We start from the raw sequence: 20,828 nt of genomic DNA on the forward strand, positions 1-20,828 counted from the left end.
CAGTAATCACGGTCTCGGCGTCCATTAGCGAATGCCCTGCGGTCATCGTCTTAACAAACTTGTTCTGGCAATTTGATACGGAATAGTCCGAGGAGGTCATTCGCGGTCCTCTTCACTGTTCAGAAGGGATGGACAAAATAATGCAGGGAGGTTAGGGAGGTTAGTTCTTCTCTGCTTCACCGTCCTGTCTACCAAACATGGCAGAGAGAGAGAGAGAGAGAGAGAGAAATTGAATATTTTGAATTAAGTTGGTTGGAGAGAAGGGGGGAGGAGTGTCACGTGACGAGCACGTAGCTTTCACATCTTCCATGTTCACGCTTACAGAAGTGTGCAATGAGAGAGGACCTAACCTCTCTGTTCAGTTTGTTGTGGGGTACACGGGTTTACTTTCGAAGGTGTGTCGAATGTCAAAACTTTTGGTTTTGGTCAAATACTGTCCAGATGTAGTGGCTGTTGTAGATCTAGATTCTAGAGTGACCAAAATCTGAATTCTTGGTATACAAGGACTGGAGCTCTTCGTTCTGACTAAAGAGCAGACCTGACCTAGTTCCAACCATATGGGTTTAGGACGATGCCTTGTGGATGTTCTGAAGAAGTAGAACTCTGGCTTGTCCAATGCTGTACAACGTTCCAGCCACCACGTGATCAACTGAAGGACATTTGGTCCTCCTTCCCGCCCCAGCCGATCTCCTGGCTACATTTCCCACACTGTCTCTAAACATTTCAAATGTATTCTTTTTCATTAGATTTTTTTTGTTAAGTTTACACATTCATAAATAAATTTAACAACAAGGAAATACATAGGATATAATATATATTCTCATAAATTAAAATAAGACATATTTATTTCTAGAAAATAATAACAAATAAAAACCGAAGCTGGTTTAATCAAATAATTTATATTTTATTTTTATAATTGGAATAGTGCAGCTCAACTTTTGCGGTTTCATCTAAGATAATTTTATTGGTCCAAATGAGCCTCATAGAGTCATAGACAATAACAGAAAGCGTCTCTACTAAGTAAGTATAATACTAAGTACGCTAATGTAAATAAAGAAACCCAACCTAAAATATCTGCTCCTCTGTCATCTTGCTGCTTCTATTCAATGGGGCACTAATACTATAGGGATGGTAGATCTATGTAGTTAGCTTAACTTCTACCTGGTTACTAGCTCGGTAATGACAGTAGCAAACACGGTGAATCTGTGCTATAGTCAAATGACAGTCACTAAAACAGCAGATTTGTGTCATATAACTTTTATAGCCGCTTTAAGGTCTCACCATTTTTTAGATGTTAGCTTATTTTTAGATCCGTAATTTTATATTTAGACATAAGTGTACCTAAATTTGATATAGACTAGGAAAGTACTTATTGTTAATGTCAAGAGACCCTCTCTTTCTTTTCACATCTCTCTCTCTCTATCTGTGTGTGTCTTTCTCTCTGTGTTTCTCTCTCAGTGCCTCTGTCTTGACAACCCTCTCCTGTCTCCACAGGTGTATATCAAACGTTAGATCTAGTTCTGTCCCATGTCAATCTGTTTCTAAAAACTAAATGACGTGAGTGTAGATTTGATAACAGATGTACGTCTCTGAGTGACCTAAATAGTACTGGTGGACATGAGCGCCAGTCATGTCCGGAGCCCACATATTTGTAGGATGCACTAAATGGACCCCTCTCTCAGGCACAGGGCTTGGAACGGTTGCTTCACTTGCCACTCAGCTAACGTCTTTACATTGATTACAATGCAATAGATTTGATTGTGTACATTGACTTGGATCAATCAAATGTCGAAGAGTACAATGCAGGAAATTGTGTGAAACACTTTCCGAAAAACATAAATGTTTCAATATGAAATTATGTACTGAACAATTGTCTCCCCAATGTTTTGGTGTATTACTGAATTGTTTCCCTTTTACTAGTTCCCATTGAGCATACCTCGACATTTGTTCAATGAGTGGATATGTGTGACATGCTAGTCTACAAACTGGACTCAATGGCTAGTTACTAAAGTAACTGAGAAGGAAAGAGGACCAAGAGAAAGAGATAGTCCTCTCTCCCTCTCGCCATTCATGTTCACCCTCCTATACCCTCTGCACCCCCCCTTTCCCTCTCCTTAATCTTACCGCTACTAGTGAAAGAGAGGGCTGGCACGTTCGAGCGTGGCCGAGTTGGCATGGTTTAGACTTGTGTCTTGTAAGACTCGAGGCAGACACAGCCCGCTGTTGCAGTGGTAGATCTTTCACGCTCGTTGTTTTTTTCTCTCCCTTCGTCTTCCTTATGACTTTTCTTTCTCTCCTGATTCCTTGAATCAAAAGTTCTTTCTTCCACGTTTTAGCCGCAGCTGCTCCTAGTTCTGTTATGTTTATATATTTACTTCCTGAGTTCTTCACAGCAGTGGGTTAGACTCCTCCAATGGTCTCGGACTTTGTGAGTGTTTAAACACGTGTTTATTTGTGTGTTTAGATTTAAGTCAATTTAGTTTGCGAGGAATGTAGTGTACACGAAGGTGTGCTCAACTGTCAAGAAATGTTTTTCTCAATTATGTTTTGATTTCGCTTGGCGACTACGTGTTTATTTATTCAATGTAATTCACGACTCGCTTCAGTTTTGGCTGCCTATAAGTATGTATAGACAATAGACACACTCGTGTGAGACAAAATCATCGGCTGGATCAGTTCCCAGATTGGCCTAGATCACCTCCGTGCCTTACAGTTGTGTTCCATTTAGCTCTTGTGTTCAGCAATCTTTCTTCATCCTGACAGACAGCGTCATAAGTTTTTGTGAAATATATTTGACTCATTTAGACGGTATTGAACTTATTGGTAGCGTTATAAAAAAAGACACAAGTCATTGTCAATTTTTTTTTGACTATTTTAGGAATGTAGGACATGACACTAAGATGTTTCTAGAGCGTGTTTTATAAGTTAAAATATGACGCTACAGATGTGTGTTCAAGTGTTTAGATTTACAAGTGTTCGGGTGTGTTTAACTTTCAGCATATCGTGTGGAATTTTACTTTTTTTAATCGGATATTTTATTTTCTGCCTATGGTGTCTACTATTTAGAAAGTATTTACTTCACTATGCAGTAACAGTACTAGATAGATTTTTAGTAAGGTGATAGGTTAGGTGCCTATCATCTTAACAAAGCTCATTCGTACAGAGCTGTCCCCTCCAATGTTCAGCATGTGTCCAGGTAAACTTACATGACAAAAACAAACAAACACGTTGCTTTGTTTCCATGTTCCAAGTTCCATCTCCAAGTCAGTAGAACTTGTTTCGTTACCTGTTAGCCTTCTATTGATGGCGAGAGTTCTACTTTATTTGGGCCTCTATTGATGGCGAGAGTTCTACTTTATTTGGGCCTCTATTGATGGCCAGAGTTCTACTTTATTTGGGCCTCTATTGATGGCCAGAGTTCTACTTTATTTGGGCCTCTATTGATGGCGAGAGTTCTACTTTATTTGGGCCTCTATTGATGGCGAGAGTTCTACTTTATTTGGGCCTCTATTGATGGCCAGAGTTCTACTTTATTTGGGCCTCTATTGATGGCGAGAGTTCTACTTTATTTGGGCCTCTATTGATGGCGAGAGTTCTACTTTATTTGGGCCTCTATTGATGGCCAGAGTTCTACTTTATTTGGGCCTCTATTGATGGCGAGAGTTCTACTTTATTTGGGCCTCTATTGATGGCCAGAGTTCTACTTTATTTGGGCCTCTATTGATGGCGAGAGTTCTACTTTATTTGGGCCTCTATTGATGGCCAGAGTTCTACTTTATTTGGGCCTCTATTGATGGCCAGAGTTCTACTTTATTTGGGCCTCTATTGATGGCGAGAGTTCTACTTTATTTGGGCCTCTATTGATGGCCAGAGTTCTACTTTATTTGGGCCTCTATTGATGGCCAGAGTTCTACTTTATTTGGGCCTCTATTGATGGCGAGAGTTCTACTTTATTTGGGCCTCTATTGATGGCCAGAGTTCTACTTTATTTGGGCCTCTATTGATGGCGAGAGTTCTACTTTATTTGGGCCTCTATTGATGGCCAGAGTTCTACTTTATTTGGGCCTCTATTGATGGCGAGAGTTCTACTTTATTTGGGCCTCTATTGATGGCGAGAGTTCTACTTTATTTGGGCCTCTATTGATGGCCAGAGTTCTACTTTATTTGGGCCTCTATTGATGGCGAGAGTTCTACTTTATTTGGGCCTCTATTGATGGCGAGAGTTCTACTTTATTTGGGCCTCTATTTACAGTGTCAAATAATATCGTCATCGTTATCTAAGTTACGCTATTAACAATCAGAGAGAGAGAGGAGCGATTTCTAGCAATCTTGACATTTATTTAAACTATTCAATTCACTAATCCACGTACAATCTATAAGGACACTTCCCAAAAGTCCATAGTATACAGAAGTTAAAAAAACACAGAAAGTATATACAAAAACTCAGGCACATGAAGCCTGCGAGTAACTTTAGAATATCATTCTCTACAAATTTCCTTTCCCAGAACGTGCATTGGTACTTTACAGCCTTGTGTGGCTTTCTCTCTGTACTGTCCTCGATGGTGCTGGTTTAAACCCTGCCCGCTGCCATCCCCCCGCCGTCCTGCGGAAGGTTTGGGAACAATATTTCACACTAGTGTTACACCTCAGTACCTGACAGTGTTGTGTTTGTTTACTGTTAGATCTCAGTACCTGACAGTGTTGTGTTTGTTTACTGTTAGATCTCAGTACCTGAAGGTGTTGTATTGTGTTTGTTTACTGTTAGATCTCAGTACCTGACAGTGTTGTGTTTGTTTACTGTTAGATTCTCAGTACATGACAGTGTTGTGTTTGTTTACTGTTAGATCTCAGTACCTGACAGTGTTTTGTTTGTTTACTGTTAGATCTCAGTACCTGACAGTGTTGTGTTTGTTTACTGTTAGATCTCAGTACCTGACAGTGTTGTGTTTGTTTACTGTTAGATCTCAGTACCTGACAGTGTTTTGTTTGTTTACTGTTAGATCTCAGTACCTGACAGTGTTGTGTTTGTTTACTGTTAGATCTCAGTACCGGACAGTGTTGTGTTTGTTTACTGTTAGATCTCAGTACCTGACAGTGTTGTGTTTGTTTACTGTTAGATCTTAATACATGAAAGTGTTTTTGTTTGTTTACTGTTAGATCTCAGTACCTGACAGTGTTGTGTTTGTTTACTGTTAGATCTCAGTACCTGACAGTGTTGTGTTTGTTTACTGTTAGATCTTAATACATGAAAGTGTTGTGTTTGTTTACTGTTAGATCTTAATACATGAAAGTGTTGTGTTTGTTTACTGTTAGATCTCAGTACCTGACAGTGTTTTGTTTGTTTACTGTTAGATCTCAGTACCTGACAGTGTTTTGTTTGTTTACTGTTAGATCTCAGTGCCTGACAGTGTTTTGTTTGTTTACTGTTAGATCACTTTGCTGTGCTAGAGCCACAGATCGAAACTCGACAGTAAAACTTCTGCACCCATATCTCTAGCCAGTGCTTTTGTGTTGTCAACTTTTTCTACTGAATATCAGACAAGATTAAAATATTTTCTTTGTCAATTGAAGTAACATAGACTGGAGTTAGTATACAATTTGTTTTGTTAGTAGACATTTTTTTTGCAAGTAGACAATTTGTTTTGTTAGTACACAATTTGTTTTGTTAGTAGACAATTTGTTTTGTTAGTAGACAATTTGTTCTGTTGGTCAATACTAAGAAAGTTTACTTCTGTAAAAGACTAGCAGTGTGTGTAACAAATGTTACTGACACAGCTACAGACACAGCTACAGACCCTGTCTTTTAAAAGGAATATTGAAGGAATGGTCAAACCTTAGTTTTCTTTGTTAGACGAACGGTAGAAATATAATGTAAAGAGAGAGAGAGAGACTTAGAGAGGAAAGGGGCAGATAGAGAGAATGACAGTGTCAACATGTTTGTAAACAACTGCCCAGACAGATGAACTTATCACAACTGTTAATTCGTACATCCAGTCCTGTGAGTGAAAACATGATTGTACAGAGAAGTCTATTAATAAAGCGCTGGTTATGAGTGTGTATGTGTTTCTCGTGTGTGAATGTCGTTCGTATGTGCATCTATATTGTGCATCTATATTGTTATTGTACAGTAGTTACGATGAAGGTTGTCAATTATAGTCAAACCGAATTTCCATTTGATTGGATCAATAAAAGTTATATTATCTTTACTTTTAACACCAGACATTCAGAGTCCTACGTAACTCAGATAAGTCTTAGACAGTGTCTAGTCTAGACAGTGAGGCCAAGAGATGTGTTTCAAATTCTTGGATTTAATTTTTATTTTGCGTAATAGAGATTTATTTTTTCCCGGAATCTTAAATGACCTTCAGACATAATAGTGTACTTCAGACATAATAGTGTACTTCAGACATAATAGTGTACTTCAGACATAATAGTGTACTTCAGACATAATAATGTACTTCAGACATAATAGTGTACTTCAGACATAATAGTGTACTTCAGACATAATAATGTACTTCAGACATAATAGTGTACTTCAGACATAATAGTGTACTTCAGACATAATAGTGTACTTCAGACATAATAATATACTTGAGACATAATAGTGTACTTCAGACATAATAGTGTACTTCAGACATAATAATGTACTTCAGACATAATAATGTACTTCAGACATAATAATGTACTTCAGACATAATAGTGTACTTCAGACATAATAGTGTACTTCAGACATAATAGTGTACTTCAGACATAATAATGTACTTCAGACATAATAGTGTACTTCAGACATAATAGTGTACTTCAGACATAATAGTGTACTTCAGACATAATAATGTACTTCAGACATAATAGTGTACTTCAGACATAATAATGTACTTCAGACATAATAGTGTACTTCAGACATAATAATGTACTTCAGACATAATAGTGTACTTCAGACATAATAATGTACTTCAGACATAATAGTGTACTTCAGACAACTCTTTCTATTACAACTTAGAAGGACAGTTGTTTTTTTTAAAGTGTTTTTCCAAACTGTTTAGCAAATTGTTTTTTTTTTCTTTTAGAATGTGAAAAGCGCAAAAGAAAAAAAGTATTTGCAGTTTTATGTTTCGGTCCCAGTCGACGCCCCTGCTAATGTAAACTAATAGTGATACATCTGTCGAGGACAGGCCCTCAACCTGGACTTGAAACATCTGGTGGCTGTGAGACTAGAGTTCAATTCTACTGGTAATAGCACGTCCTTTGTTTGACTTCCAACCCACCCAACCCGTCTAGAAAAGCGACTAAGGAGGGGAAAGGGGATTGTACATTTGGAAACTATTCGCAGCTCATTAAGTCAGAGTATGCCATGATTTCCTCATAGACGTTGAGGGCTGGCTTCTCTTTGTATGCATAGAAACGGAGTTCGTGGAAGGAACATATTATTTATGTTTTATTTTCACGCGACTCAATCCAAAGGTTTCAGCCAACAGATCAAGTTCTGTGATTTGACTTGTCTTACTGTCTCAAAAGAGTTTTGAATAGCTGTTATCTGTGCTGTGTTGGTGAGATACTCAGTCTTTAGAGTTGGGGGTCTCTTTTCGTGTTTCAATTTCGTCGGCTAGCTGAACTTACCACTTATTATGATTTATGTGGGTAATAAAAAATATGAACCAAACAGAATGCATTGGATAGAAGTCAAGTAACAGGTGTTAGTCTAAACGATAAGAGGATTGTGGAATAGAACCAGGAACTCATTGTGGCCATACACTACTACGATCTTTCTGGCTAGAGAACTCGCCGCTGTGTCCTGCCGAGGACTTGAAAAGACAGTGTAGTCTTAGACCATGTTTAATTTAATAGAAGTAAGAAGAAAGTGTTGCGTAATAATAGAATTGTCCAACTAACTAGATTGCTGTGTGGCTCAAATCAAATACTTAAGAACTGGGTCATTCTGTTCGTGGTACTTTTGATAATGACTCTAGAGCCCATGAAATGATTTGATGGATAAGTTGATCATCTCACACGGTTGTTTCAATTACATCTTAAAACCAATCTCTCTCTCTCTCTCTCTCTCTCTCTGTAAAACCATATAAACACTTATCTATTAGCCAAAAATGTGTTGTTCACTAATCACTATATCTTTGATTTAAAAAATTACAGGGAGCCTACTAGTCGGTGTACAGAGAGTGACTTTTAGGGGTCAATACACAACAGTTCTTCACCAGGACTGCACATAGAAAGAGCTACAGAGGAGTGCGATTTGTTCTTGGAGTTCTCTCCAGTACTTCCTGTGTACACTTGAGACATGGCTCTTGCCAGGAGCATTGGATTCGCTGTGGCTCTTTTTGCCATCCTGACCGAAGGCTCCACGCTGGAGCGACGACCCAACCCTCGCAACTGCGGTGAGGCTGACATGTGTTGCCAAGGACAGAACAACACATGCTTCGTGTTTGGCCAGAGAGTGGATAGGTCTGAAGACTCGGCTCGGTGCTACTGCGACAGCAACTGCCTCATTATGGGAGACTGCTGCATGGATTACCATCACCACTGCAAGAGTGAGTACTTTCTATTACCTACTTCATCCCCTCCCCCGCTAGAAATAAAACTTGAGACACTGCTAATATACTCGAGAATGTTCTCATTTGGTAAGAAATAAAAGCATACATTTTATTGTTGATATATAAACGTTGTATTGAGGCACATTCTTGTTTGATATAGAACATTCTAGTTGGATGTAGAACATTCTAGTTGAATGTAGAACATTCTAGTTGGACGTAGAACATTCTAGTTGGACGTAGAACATTCTAGTTGGACGTAGAACATTCTAGTTGGACGTAGAACATTCTAGTTGGACGTAGAACATTCTAGTTTTCAATCCCTACTATTTACTTACACTTTTCTCATGAAATGTAAAAATAACAAAAAAAATGGTTAAATGTGAAATTGGTGTGATTGTTGTGAAATAGTGCGAATGCTAAATAACAAAAAAAAAAAAAAAAAGGAGAGGAATCAACTATTTCAATATAAAATTTCGGCTTTAATCACCATACTGGCCAGTTTCTTGTTCTCTTGAGTTTTCAATGGCATACACAATCTGAGAGTTTAGTTTGTTATAGTATTTGGACATACGATAGGAATGGATTGGTTTAAAAAAGTACTTGTTTATCTTGCAAAAAAAAAATCTTGATGAATTTTATAGTTCATTGGTTAGATTCTTTTGTTTGCTGACATTCAATTAATAGCTAGCTTTATTTCAGTTATTCAAAGTATTTAATCTTTTTTTGTTTAAGACAAAAAAATGTTGATCTGTATGTGTGAAGTGCAATGTTTAGTTCAACGTAATTATACATACATCTTTATTTGCAATGCTAACTTGTTGTCACGCAGTCCACACAAGACTTTGGTGTTCAGTTGAAGAATGCAAATAACTGATCAGAAATTGAAATGAACTAGAGAAGTGAAAATGTATTATTCATTTTAGAGTTGCACGAGGAAAAGAAAGATCTAGATCTAACTTATCCAGTTAAAAATACGTGCTGGTAATGTCCATTTTTTTTTAAAGTGACCAAAGATTTCACTGGATTCTGTTTTGTATTTCTTTGCTTTTTCGCTGGTGGAGTAGATTTGACCCTTGACCCTTGACATGTCCACGTTAATTTAGTGTGTTTATTTTCTGGTACTAGACAAGCTTTCCCAGCGCTACGACAATACACTTGTGTAGGTACACTCCTAACTTGCTAGTTGTCACAGTCTCATACTTAATAGCACACATCTCTGCCTGTGGTCCCTTCTGGGGTATAGACCACCAACCAGCTTCCTCCAGGCATCTCGGTTCTGGGCGAGTATCTCCAACTGTCCCCACGTCTTGCCCATCTGTTTGGCATCTGCTTCCAGATCGGTGCCATGTATTCCTGCTTCTCTACCTAGACTATTAGCTCATTGAATGTTATTAATTTGACATATTCGTATTTCTATTTCATTGTTAGAAGATACTTCATAGGAAATAGATGAAAGTGAAATCCCAAGGACGTCCATACCCTACAGTGCTCTATTCACTGATGCTCTATAGGGAGCATTAATGTTTAAAACTGTCAATTTGTGGACCATGTGCTACTCACATTTCCACACACTGTGTGTAAGATATGCTCATGCAGAGGCACTTTGTCATAATACAGATTTGTGATAGAATTGACCTTAACACACACAGATAACAATTAACTGGGTAGAGGGAGGAAACAATTGACTGGATAGAGGGAGGAAACAAATGACTGAATAGAGGGAGGAAACAAATGACTGGGTAGAGGGAGGAAACAAATGACTGGATAGAAGGAGGAAACAATTGACTAGGTAAAGGGAGGAAACAAGTGACTGGGTAGAGGGAGGAAACAAATGACTGGGTAGAGGGAGGAAACAAGTGACTGGGTAGAGGGAGGAAACAAATGACTGGGTAGAGGGAGGAAACAAATGACTGGGTAGAGGGAGGAAACAATTGACTGGGTAGAGGGAGGAAACAAATGACTGGGTAGAGAGAGGAAACAAATGACTGGGTAGAGGGAGGAAACAAATGACTGGGTAGAGGGAGGAAACAAATGACTGGGTAGAGGGAGGAAACAATTGACTGGGTAGAGGGAGGAAACAAGTGACTGGGTAGAGGGAGGAAACAAATGACAGGGTAGAGGGAGGAAACAATTGACTGGGTAGAGGGAGGAAACAAATGACTGGGTAGAGGGAGGAAACAAATGACTGGGTAGAGGGAGGAAACAAATGACTGAGTAGAGGGAGGAAACAAATGATTGGGTAGAGGGAGGAAACAAGTGACTGGATAGAGGGAGGAAACAAATGACTGGGTAGAGGGAGGAAACAATTGACTGGGTAGATGGGGGATTAGCTGCCGGTCGAGAAATGTCAAAGAACACTTAAGTACTAGACATACACTCCCCCCCCCCCCCCGACACAAGTAGAGACAAAATCGACCTTTCATCTTTTTTTAACATTGACAGAACCTGTGACATATTTCTTGCACTGCTGGTGAATAGAAGTTCACATCCTTTTGGTGAGTTTCTATCTTATTATGTAACCAGAGTACAAGAGCTGTTCTATTGAGCTGTTCTATTGAGCTGTTTTATTGAGCTGTTCTAGTGAGATGTTCTATTGAGCTGTTCCTAACCCAAGGAAATATTTTTCTACGTAATGACAACTTGACTATTATTGCACTCTGTGTGTGTGTGTGTCAATAAACTGAAAAGGAACAAATGTGTGCGAGAGTCAAAAGTTGATTTCTTGTTTCTTCAAACGTGAATACACACATACTCACACACACATTTCTATTTCTAACACATACACATATACACTTCTCTTTCTCTAGTACAGTTCTAGGCTCTCTATGTTACCAACACTTTTCTTCATGAAGTTTAGCGGGACGGGAGTGCCAGCAACTGCAGATCTGAGTTCTCTCTGAACTCTCAATAAAGTCATTAGTGCTTGTACAAAACTTGTAGGATCACACTTCATCAAAAGTTGTGGTTGAGATTGTATCCACTGTCTTGAAATTCTCGTGAAAGAAGAGAAGGCTTACATTTCTTGAGGTTGATCTCTTGTGTCTAGCCATGGTCTAGAGATCACAACAGAAGTTAAGAAGGGACATAAACCTCAGGGATTCTTTCTACCAGGTCGCTTATGTTAAGGTCAGGTCAACTGATAAGCAAGAACTCATGCAGATCCTAGCATACACCTTCAGACTTTGTACAACCCCAAGCGTGAAGGTTCTTGTTACACTTTTACAATGACCTGCTTGTAATGTAAAGACACCTTTTTTGAACGAAAACATCAACTTCCGGTATTGCGTAATTTTTCTTATTCAACGAAGCGTGAAATTCAAATCTTTTTACTTGAACCCAAATTCTATCGCCACATACACAGAGTCGGCGCCACAATGGTTGTCTGCTGCTTTCAATCATTCTCTTTGATAACCTCCCCATAGAACTTAGAGCGACAGAAATGACCTCTCGGTTAATCGGGTTCAAATCAGTCATGCGGAACTCGCCCGTTGACTCTTCATTGATTACCAACTTCGTGTAAATAAACCCACCCAGTTGTCCCTCCTTTCTCGCTCCTAACCACAGCGTTTCAACATTAACATTATTTCGTTTGAATGTCAAGGTCGTTTCTTTCTCTTTATCAGTCACAACAACGCGTGCGCAGTTTTTGCTCCTTGTTTCCTGGTCACGTCTGGCTAGATGCTCACTCTTTGTTTGATGGTGCTCGGGAATCCCCAATGTTTTGTTTGCATGTGCGCTACTACAATCTATCAAAGTTCGATCACTGTATGTTCCATATACCTGGTCTTAGATTCACTTTAGACAGATGGAGTAAGCACATTGTCCTTGAATTGAAAGTTCCTTCAAATATTTTTTTTTCAACAACACTAAACAAGAGAATAATTTATTAGTGATTCAATAGACCATTTCTAGATGTGGTCCGCTTTGCACGACAGACCCTAGACGTTAGCTATGTAGGGGAAATACAATCAAGGGAAAAAAATAAAAGAAGAATATACCATAGTGTGTGTGTGTATGACCTCAACTCATACAAGTGAAAAGACTTAACTCATAAACCAACTCCTATAACTCAACTGATATCAAGACTTTATTCCAGGTCTTTCATAGTCAGTTAGTGTGAAACACAAAATCCCAACTATAAGCAAAAGACAAATGTCCTTACGGGCAATAACGGCTATTATCTAAAGTCATAAATATGTGTTCATGATTCAGTATACTTCTTTTGAATGGACCTCATTCGCCAATCGTAAACAAACAACATTTAGTCACGTGATCTTATTGATAAAAGAATGGAAAAAACTGTCACGTGACAACCATCATGAATTAAACATGAGATCGTAAATTCTATAGAAGAGATAAAGCACCACGTGACTAAATGTTGTTTGTTTACGGTTGGTGAAAGAGGTCCAATTCTAGCCAAAGGGAGTGCTACGGATTTAGGGTCGAGGTACTATTCTCATAGTGAGGATTGCAACTATTTAGTGAATCTGTTCATTTCTAGACAACTCACTTTTCCTCGTAGGCTTGCTAAAGTTCTTCAATATTATTTCAGTGATGTTGTATGAACATAAAACTTAAAACCACATGTAGAGGCGTAGTGAGCAAAACGTGCGCCAAGGGCATAGTGTCCCCCATGCCCCTCTCACTACGTCTCTGACCACATGCTGTCTGTGAAAACATTAGGTTAATAGAATACCATTGACAGGAGACAACAGATTCTATGTCGTACTCGTTAAATCAGAAACATTAGTCCCTGGTGCAGCTGGAATCCAAATGACCCAGTTATTCTGCTGACACTTTGATCTAGATCTTGACCTACTTACGTGAATAGCCTGACATTCTTTGGGTAAGGTTTCCTCGTACCTGGGACATGCACAAGTTTCAGAAGACGAATAAGGAAAATCTCAAACATCTGGATGGATCTTCTAGAGCGTGAAGGTCTGAGGCATGGGAAAGATAGGACACACCTTGGAGTTCACATTTCAAACTGATTATTTATCAAAGATAACTGTATGGCTACTTTTGTCATAGTTTAGTGTGCTGGTGAAGCTGTCCAGTAGCTACATTTGTCTTAGTTTAGTGTGCTGGTGTAGCTAGCTGTCCAGTAGCTACATTTGTCTTAGTGTGCTGGTGTAGCTGTCCAGTAGCTACCTTTGTCTTAGTGTGCTGGTGTAGCTGTCCAGTAGCTACATTTGTCTTAGTGTGCTGGTGTAGCTGTCCAGTAGCTACATTTGTCTTAGTGTGCTGGTGTAGCTGTCCAGTAGCTACATTTGTCTTAGTGTGCTGGTGTAGCTGTCCAGTAACTACATTTGTCTTAGTGTGCTGGTGTAGCTGTCCAGTAGCTACATTTGTCTTAGTGTGCTGGTGTAGCTGTCCAGTAGCTACATTTGTCTTAGTGTGCTGGTGTAGCTGTCCAGTAGCTGCCTTTGTCTTAGTGTGCTGGTGTAGCTGTTCAGTAGCTACATTTGTCTTAGTGTGCTGGTGTAGCTGTCCAGTAACTACATTTGTCTTAGTGTGCTGGTGTAGCTGTCCAGTAACTACATTTGTCTTAGTGTGCTGGTGTAGCTGTCCAGTAGCTGCCTTTGTCTTAGTGTGCTGGTGTAGCTGTCCAGTAGCTACATTTGTCTTAGTGTGCTGGTGTAGCTGTCCAGTAGCTACATTTGTCTTAGTGTGCTGGTGTAGCTGTCCAGTAACTACATTTGTCTTAGTGTGCTGGTGTAGCTGTCCAGTAACTACATTTGTCTTAGTGTGCTGGTGTAGCTGTCCAGTAGCTACATTTGTCTTAGTGTGCTGGTATAGCTGTCCAGTAACTACATTTGTCTTAGTGTGCTGGTGTAGCTGTTCAGTAACTACATTTGTCTTAGTGTGCTGGTGTAGCAAAGTTCACGTTCATTAATGAAGTAGCCTTAAGTTAGTTTTTGGTTTTCTTGTTTTAAGCTTATACATTGATGTGGAAACTGAGGGAATTCTATTTAAATTCACCCAATCATCTTTGATAAACAAATACATGACGAGTTAGGCCCTCCTGTAACTACTCACGATACACTTGCTATGGAGGTCAAAGGCTTTTTACCAAGGATGAAATGTAACTCGGCTATTCTTGTAGTTCAGGTTCTATGTTGAGTATTCTAACAAATAAAATACACATAACTAATTGTTGTCGATCTTTGCCAAATCTCTTATTCTGAAGGAAAAAAAAAGGATAATTTTTAGCGTCCCTTGAAAGGGGAAAAGACGCTATTAGTTTTGTGTGGAATGTCTGTCCGTCCGTCCCGTTTAGATCTCGAAAACTAGATATGTAAAATCCGACATCATGATATTTTAGACCATCCAAGTTCAGATTCAACGGCTACTTTTTTCTTTTCTGAAAGTGAAAAATTTATTTTTTTAAATCAACTATGCAAGCAGTTTTTTTTCATAAAAATACACCATTTTTACAACTATTCACTATTAATAGTAACAAACACGGGAGGCTCTTTAGTATGAGAGACTACAATTTACCATATTTTAAACACATTTATGCAAACGGTTTTAGATTTTTTGTCAAAAATTATTTTTTTTACAAATGTATTGCTAGGTTATGTAATTTCTGTCATAATAACTACTACATTTACCCAAAAAAAATGGTTACTATTTTTTCAAAGAGAATTTTTTTAATATGCATATAAGTGGAACATAATTTAAAACAACAATTAATAAGTAGTTTCATATTATCGCGTGAACTGCAGTGCTGATATGGTCAGAGAACACTTAATTAAAGAAAACATTTTTTTTTTTTACGGAAATGTTATTTTCTTGAAGATTTGGGTCACATCTGCAGATCGTGTCTATTGTGTTGCATGCAATCATGTGGTGCGCAGCTTGACTAGTGCGCATATTGACAGCAGACGATGTCCAATAACATATCTTGGTGTGTGTGTGTGTGTATTAGTGTCTTTGGGTGGGAAAAAAAAAAGAGAATAATACAGATAGTTCTCAATTACCGATTTTTGGTTAGTTTTGGTTCTCTTTGAAGTGGCGATAGCATTGATTGCTCAAACTTTCATGTAGGAACCTTTTGATTGATGAATTAAAACATTTTTTTTCAAAAATGCTTTTAGAAACAAAAAAGTTGACAAACAAGTTCGTAGATGTATCTCTATTTGTCATCTTTCTCAAATTGTTGTCTGCTAATTTCGTTTTTCCTCTTCCATTTCATTCCCTCCTTTTCTTATCATCACATCTGCCGTGGGCTACGGATCTCTTTAGCTCGTCTGCTCAACAGACGTGAGTCAACAGGAGGACATTGTTTACTTTTACAGTTGAAGTTATACTCCTTGAACTTTTCGCTTGAATGGGTGGAGCACATTGCAAGAGAGAGAGAGAGAGGGAGAGAGAGAGAAATAGAAAAGATGAAGAAAGGAATAGTCGAATAGAAGAGCCAAATTCATAGATAGATAGATAGATAGATAGATAGATAGATAGATAGATAGATAGATAGATAGATTGATTGATTGATTGTTTGATTGATTCATAGATTAGATAGATTAAATAAATTGATAGATAGTGAAATAGATTGAAATGTCTTTAACGTTCAATTATACTTCTAGAAACAAGGTTCCATTAAGCCTTAAGTCATGGTTAGGATGTCTTGGACACTATCATCCTACTGACCACATAATCACTACGCCTTTACGTTAGTCTTGAAAAGAAAAAAAAAAGAAAGATGAATAGTTTCAAAACAAATGAAACAAAGCTTCATGTTCTTCTTCTCCGCTTAGTTGTTTGAACAGACTTTGCAGCTTGTTCTAGGAGCTCCTAGGGAGATATGGGATACCTCCAGATGTTCTAGGAGCTCATAGGGATATAAGGGATACCTCCAGATGTTCTAGGAGCTCATAGGGAGATATGGGATACCTCCAGATGTTCTAGGAGCTCATAGGGAGATATGGGATACTTCCAGATGTTCTAGGAGCTCATCGGGAGATAAGGGATACCTCCAGATGTTCTAGGAGCTCATAGGGAGATATGGGATACCTCCAGATGTTCTAGGAGCTCATAGGGAGATAAGGGATACCTCCAGATGTTCTAGGAGCTCATAGGGAGATAAGGGATACCTCCAGATGTTCTAGGAGCTCATAGGGAGATAAGGGATACCTCCAGATGTTCTAGGAGCTCATAGGGAGATAAGGGATACCTCCAGATGTTCTAGGAGCTCATAGGGAGATAAGGGATACCTCCAGATGTTCTAGGAGCTCATAGGGAGATATGGGATACCTCCAGATGTTCTAGGAGCTCATAGGGAGATAAGGGATACCTCCAGATGTTCTAGGAGCTCATAGGGAGATAAGGGATACCTCCAGATGTTCTAGGAGCTCTTAGGGAGATAAGGGATGTTCTAGGCTGACATGTAGTTCATTGGTTGGATTGATTGGATCTACACTTGGAAACTAAACGATAGGTAACCCAAGATTTACCCCAGACCGCCATCTTCAACAGAATTATTTGAAAAAAAAAAGTCTGTTTTTTCTCTTTTCATCGGCAGCTAAGGTGCAGAGGGATCTAGACCTGGGTCACTTGGCATCTTGTTTCCAGTTTATTTTCAGTGCAGTTGAATGCTTATTAGTTCTAGTCTAGTGATTACTCAACTAAACCCCACAGGTACTCCCTTCCTCTGACGTTACACACAACTCAAGCCTCCCCCCCCCTCCCAAGAGTGTGTTGAACATCATACACTAAAACATCTGACCCCAATCCCAGAAACCCCTTCATTTCACATCTGCGATGTTAATTAAGTACTCACCCATGGCGCACGTGTTCTCTGTGTGTGAGTCGACAAGAAATGAGCGATTGTCATTTAGGGATCTCATCTCTTTTCATTTGTATCCCGGAAGGCCACGGTAGAAACTGTGGGGTACCCACAGTGAGTCTTTCAAAACTTTAAGCCTTAGATCTGCAGTTATGAAAGAGTCTACGAAACCCAGGTCAGACTAGTAGGTGACGTCAATGCACCGCGAGGAACTGTTCTCATGACCTCATTTATACATTGCGACTCGAAAGTTCGGTACCTTCCAAACAAAATATTTTCTGAGCTTATATCACACATTCTCTTTCATATTCTGTGTTAATATCACACATTCTCTTTCATATTCTGAGTTAATATCACACATTCTCTTTCATATTCTGTGTTAATATCACACATTCTCATTCATTTTCTGTGTTAATATCACACATTCTCATTTATTTTCTGTGTTAATATGACACATTCTCTTTCATATTCTTAGCTTGTATCACACATTCTCTTTCATATTCTGTGTTAATATCACACATTTTCTTTCATATTCTGTGTTAATATCACACATTCTCTTTCATTTTCTGTGTTAATATCACACATTCTCTTTCATATTCTGTGATAATATCACACATTCTCATTCATTTTCTGTGTTAATATCACACATTCTCTTTCATATCCTGTGTTAATATCACACATTCTCATTCATTTTCTGTGTTAATATTACACATTCTCTTTCATATTCTGTGTTAATATCACACATTCTCTTTCATTTTCTGTGTTAATATCCCACATTCTCATTCATTTTCTGTGTTAATATCACACATTCTCTTTCATATTCTGTGTTAATATCACACATTCTCATTCATTTTCTGTGTTAATATGACACATTCTCTTTCATATTCTTAGCTTGTATCACACATTCTCTTTCATTTTCTGTGTTAATGTCACACATTCTCTTTTATATTCTGTGTTAATATCACACATTCTCTTTCATTTTCTGTGTTAATATCACACATTCTCTTTCGTATTCTGAGCTTATATCACACATTCTCATTTATTTTCTGTGTTAATATGACACATTCTCTTTCATATTCTTAGCTTGTATCACACATTCTCTTCATATTCTGAGCTTATATCACACATTCTCTTTCATATTCTGTGTTAATATCACACATTCTCATTCATTTTCTGTGTTAATATGACACATTCTCTTTCATATTCTTAGCTTGTATCACACATTCTCTTTCATTTTCTGTGTTAATATCACACATTCTCTTTTATATTCTGTGTTAATATCACACATTCTCTTTCATTTTCTGTGTTAATATCACACATTCTCTTTCGTATTCTGAGCTTATATCACACATTCTCATTTATTTTCTGTGTTAATATGACACATTCTCTTTCATATTCTTAGCTTGTATCACACATTCTCTTCATATTCTGAGCTTATATCACTCATTCTCTTTCATATTCTGAGCTTATATCACACATTCTCGTTTTCATTTCTGATTATGACACTTATTTGAACTCATTCCATATGTCTGTCTTATACATGTTTTTTCTGAAACTTTTCATTCTCGGATCAACCTGCGCTTTGCTCAATATTGCATTATCCTTGACAAAACAAGAATCAATAGTAACAATTAAAAAAATTGATTTTGCTTGATATACGGAAAAGGGAAATAAATCTTACAGTATTATGATATATGGCTTTAAATATGCAGTTCTTTCCCTTATATAAGCTTTTTAAAACGTATTTTTAAAATATATTTTGCTTGTTTTTACCAGGTTCTTTCTCCTCTGTCTTTTTTGTTTTCTTCACCCGTCTTTTCAATGAACAACTCAGAAATGTTTTCAGTTCCACGTGTAGTCTGTGTTGTAGTCCCAGGGCTTCAGAGCTGTGACCCAAACTATTACAGATAGGCTTTGTTTTGTTCGCCTCTATCAGCAGTTGGTGTTCCAATGTTGACCAAACAATCTGAGCCACTGAGAAACCAACCGTTCAGCTGTTTAGTCTTCAAGATAGCTTTAAGCTAGTCATGGACTTTCCCCAAACATTAGTTCAGCTTTTGGAGGTTTTTTGTTTATTTGGCGATAACTCGGAGCGGCTTAAGTTTTCAATAAACTGGTTTAGTAGTCAAAAAGTGTAATGGGTAACAATATGGTGTCAGCCACCCTCACTCTCTCCTGGACACCTGAGCTCCTGGACTCCCTCAGGTTTCACTGCATCCCCTTTGAACTAGTTCTATTCATTCCCTAACAGTTAATGTTTCTATCGATGACAAGTTAGACGACAGACTGAGTGGTACAGATACAGATCTGCTCATAAAGCATCGATAAATACTAAGCTATTAACTGCACTTTTGTGAAATACTTATTACTGTGATTGTGTGTACCACATTTTGATCTATAAGTTAGATCTATAAATACTGATTCTTATTTCATCTACTAGTACATTATATAAATAGAAGATTCCTGAGTTGAAATTATTAAGATCAAACTATTGTATAACTACTTGAAGGCTTTATAAAGTAAACAATAAATCTCGTTTGTGTGTGCATATTTCATTCTTTGGGCTATGTTTGTCCAGGAAGTACTAAAAAAAAAAAAAACTAGACCAAGATTTTGCCTACGTAACAAAATGGTCTGGACTCTACGTTCAGTTATGTCGAAATAAAGTCTATATTTAGCTTTTATTTTGAGTGCTGGTTTGATAAAGTTTGATCACTTGCTAGACTGAGATGTTGACCTGATCACTTGCTAGACTGAGATGTTGATCTGATCACTTGCTAGACTGAGATGTTGATCTGATCACTTGCTAGACTGAGATGTTGATCTGATCACTTGCTAGACTAAGATGTTGACCTGATCACTTGCTAGACTGAGATGCTGATCTGATCACTTGCTAGACTGAGATGTTGATCTGATCACTTGCTAGACTGAGATGTTGATCTGATCACTTGCTAGACTGAGATGTTGACCTGATCACTTGCTAGACTGAGATGTTGATCTGATCACTTGCTAGACTGAGATGTTGACCTGATCACTTGCTAGACTGAGATGTTGATCTTATCACTTGCTAGACTGAGATGTTGATCTGATCACTTGCTAGACTGAGATGTTGATCTGATCACTTGCTAGACTGAGATGTTGATCTGATCACTTGCTAGACTGAGATGTTGATCTGATCACTTGCTAGACTGAGATGTTGACCTGATCACTTGCTAGACTGAGATGTTGACCTGATCACTTGCTAGACTGAGATGTTGACCTGATCACTTGCTAGACTGAGATGTTGACCTGATCACTTGCTGGACTGAGATGTTGATCTGATCACTTGCTAGACTGAGATGTTGATCTGATCACTTGCTAGACTGAGATGTTGATCTGATCACTTGCTAGACTGAGATGTTGACCTGATCACTTGCTAGACTGAGATGTTGATCTGATCACTCAGTAGAATAGAACCAATACAAACATTATTTAGGAGAAATACGACTTCCAAAGTA

The 20,828-nt window shown here is 38.2% G+C and overlaps 1 protein-coding gene across 5 annotated transcripts in view; it reads left to right on the forward strand.

Annotated features, from left to right (window-relative positions):
- The first annotated feature begins 2,138 nt into the window (after positions 1–2,138).
- The window catches only part of LOC129921980 (somatomedin-B and thrombospondin type-1 domain-containing protein-like), a 126,475-nt gene continuing 107,785 nt past the window's right edge, over positions 2,139–20,828 (forward strand). The window contains exons 1-3 of one of the 5 annotated variants that reach the window (XM_056005510.1): positions 2,238–2,428; positions 7,068–7,230; positions 8,146–8,540. In XM_056005510.1, the coding sequence (XP_055861485.1) occupies positions 8,291–8,540 (250 nt within the window). In that variant the 5' untranslated portion in view covers positions 2,238–2,428; positions 7,068–7,230; positions 8,146–8,290. Of the gene's footprint in view, positions 2,429–2,550; positions 2,809–2,958; positions 2,981–7,067; positions 7,231–8,145; positions 8,541–20,828 lie in introns of those variants that run through there. The other 4 variants (XM_056005511.1, XM_056005509.1, XM_056005512.1 and 1 more) reach the window with 4 other exon arrangements.

This window comes from Biomphalaria glabrata, chromosome 12 (assembly GCF_947242115.1).
Source record: "Biomphalaria glabrata chromosome 12, xgBioGlab47.1, whole genome shotgun sequence".
NCBI classification, from domain to species: domain Eukaryota; kingdom Metazoa; phylum Mollusca; class Gastropoda; family Planorbidae; genus Biomphalaria; species Biomphalaria glabrata.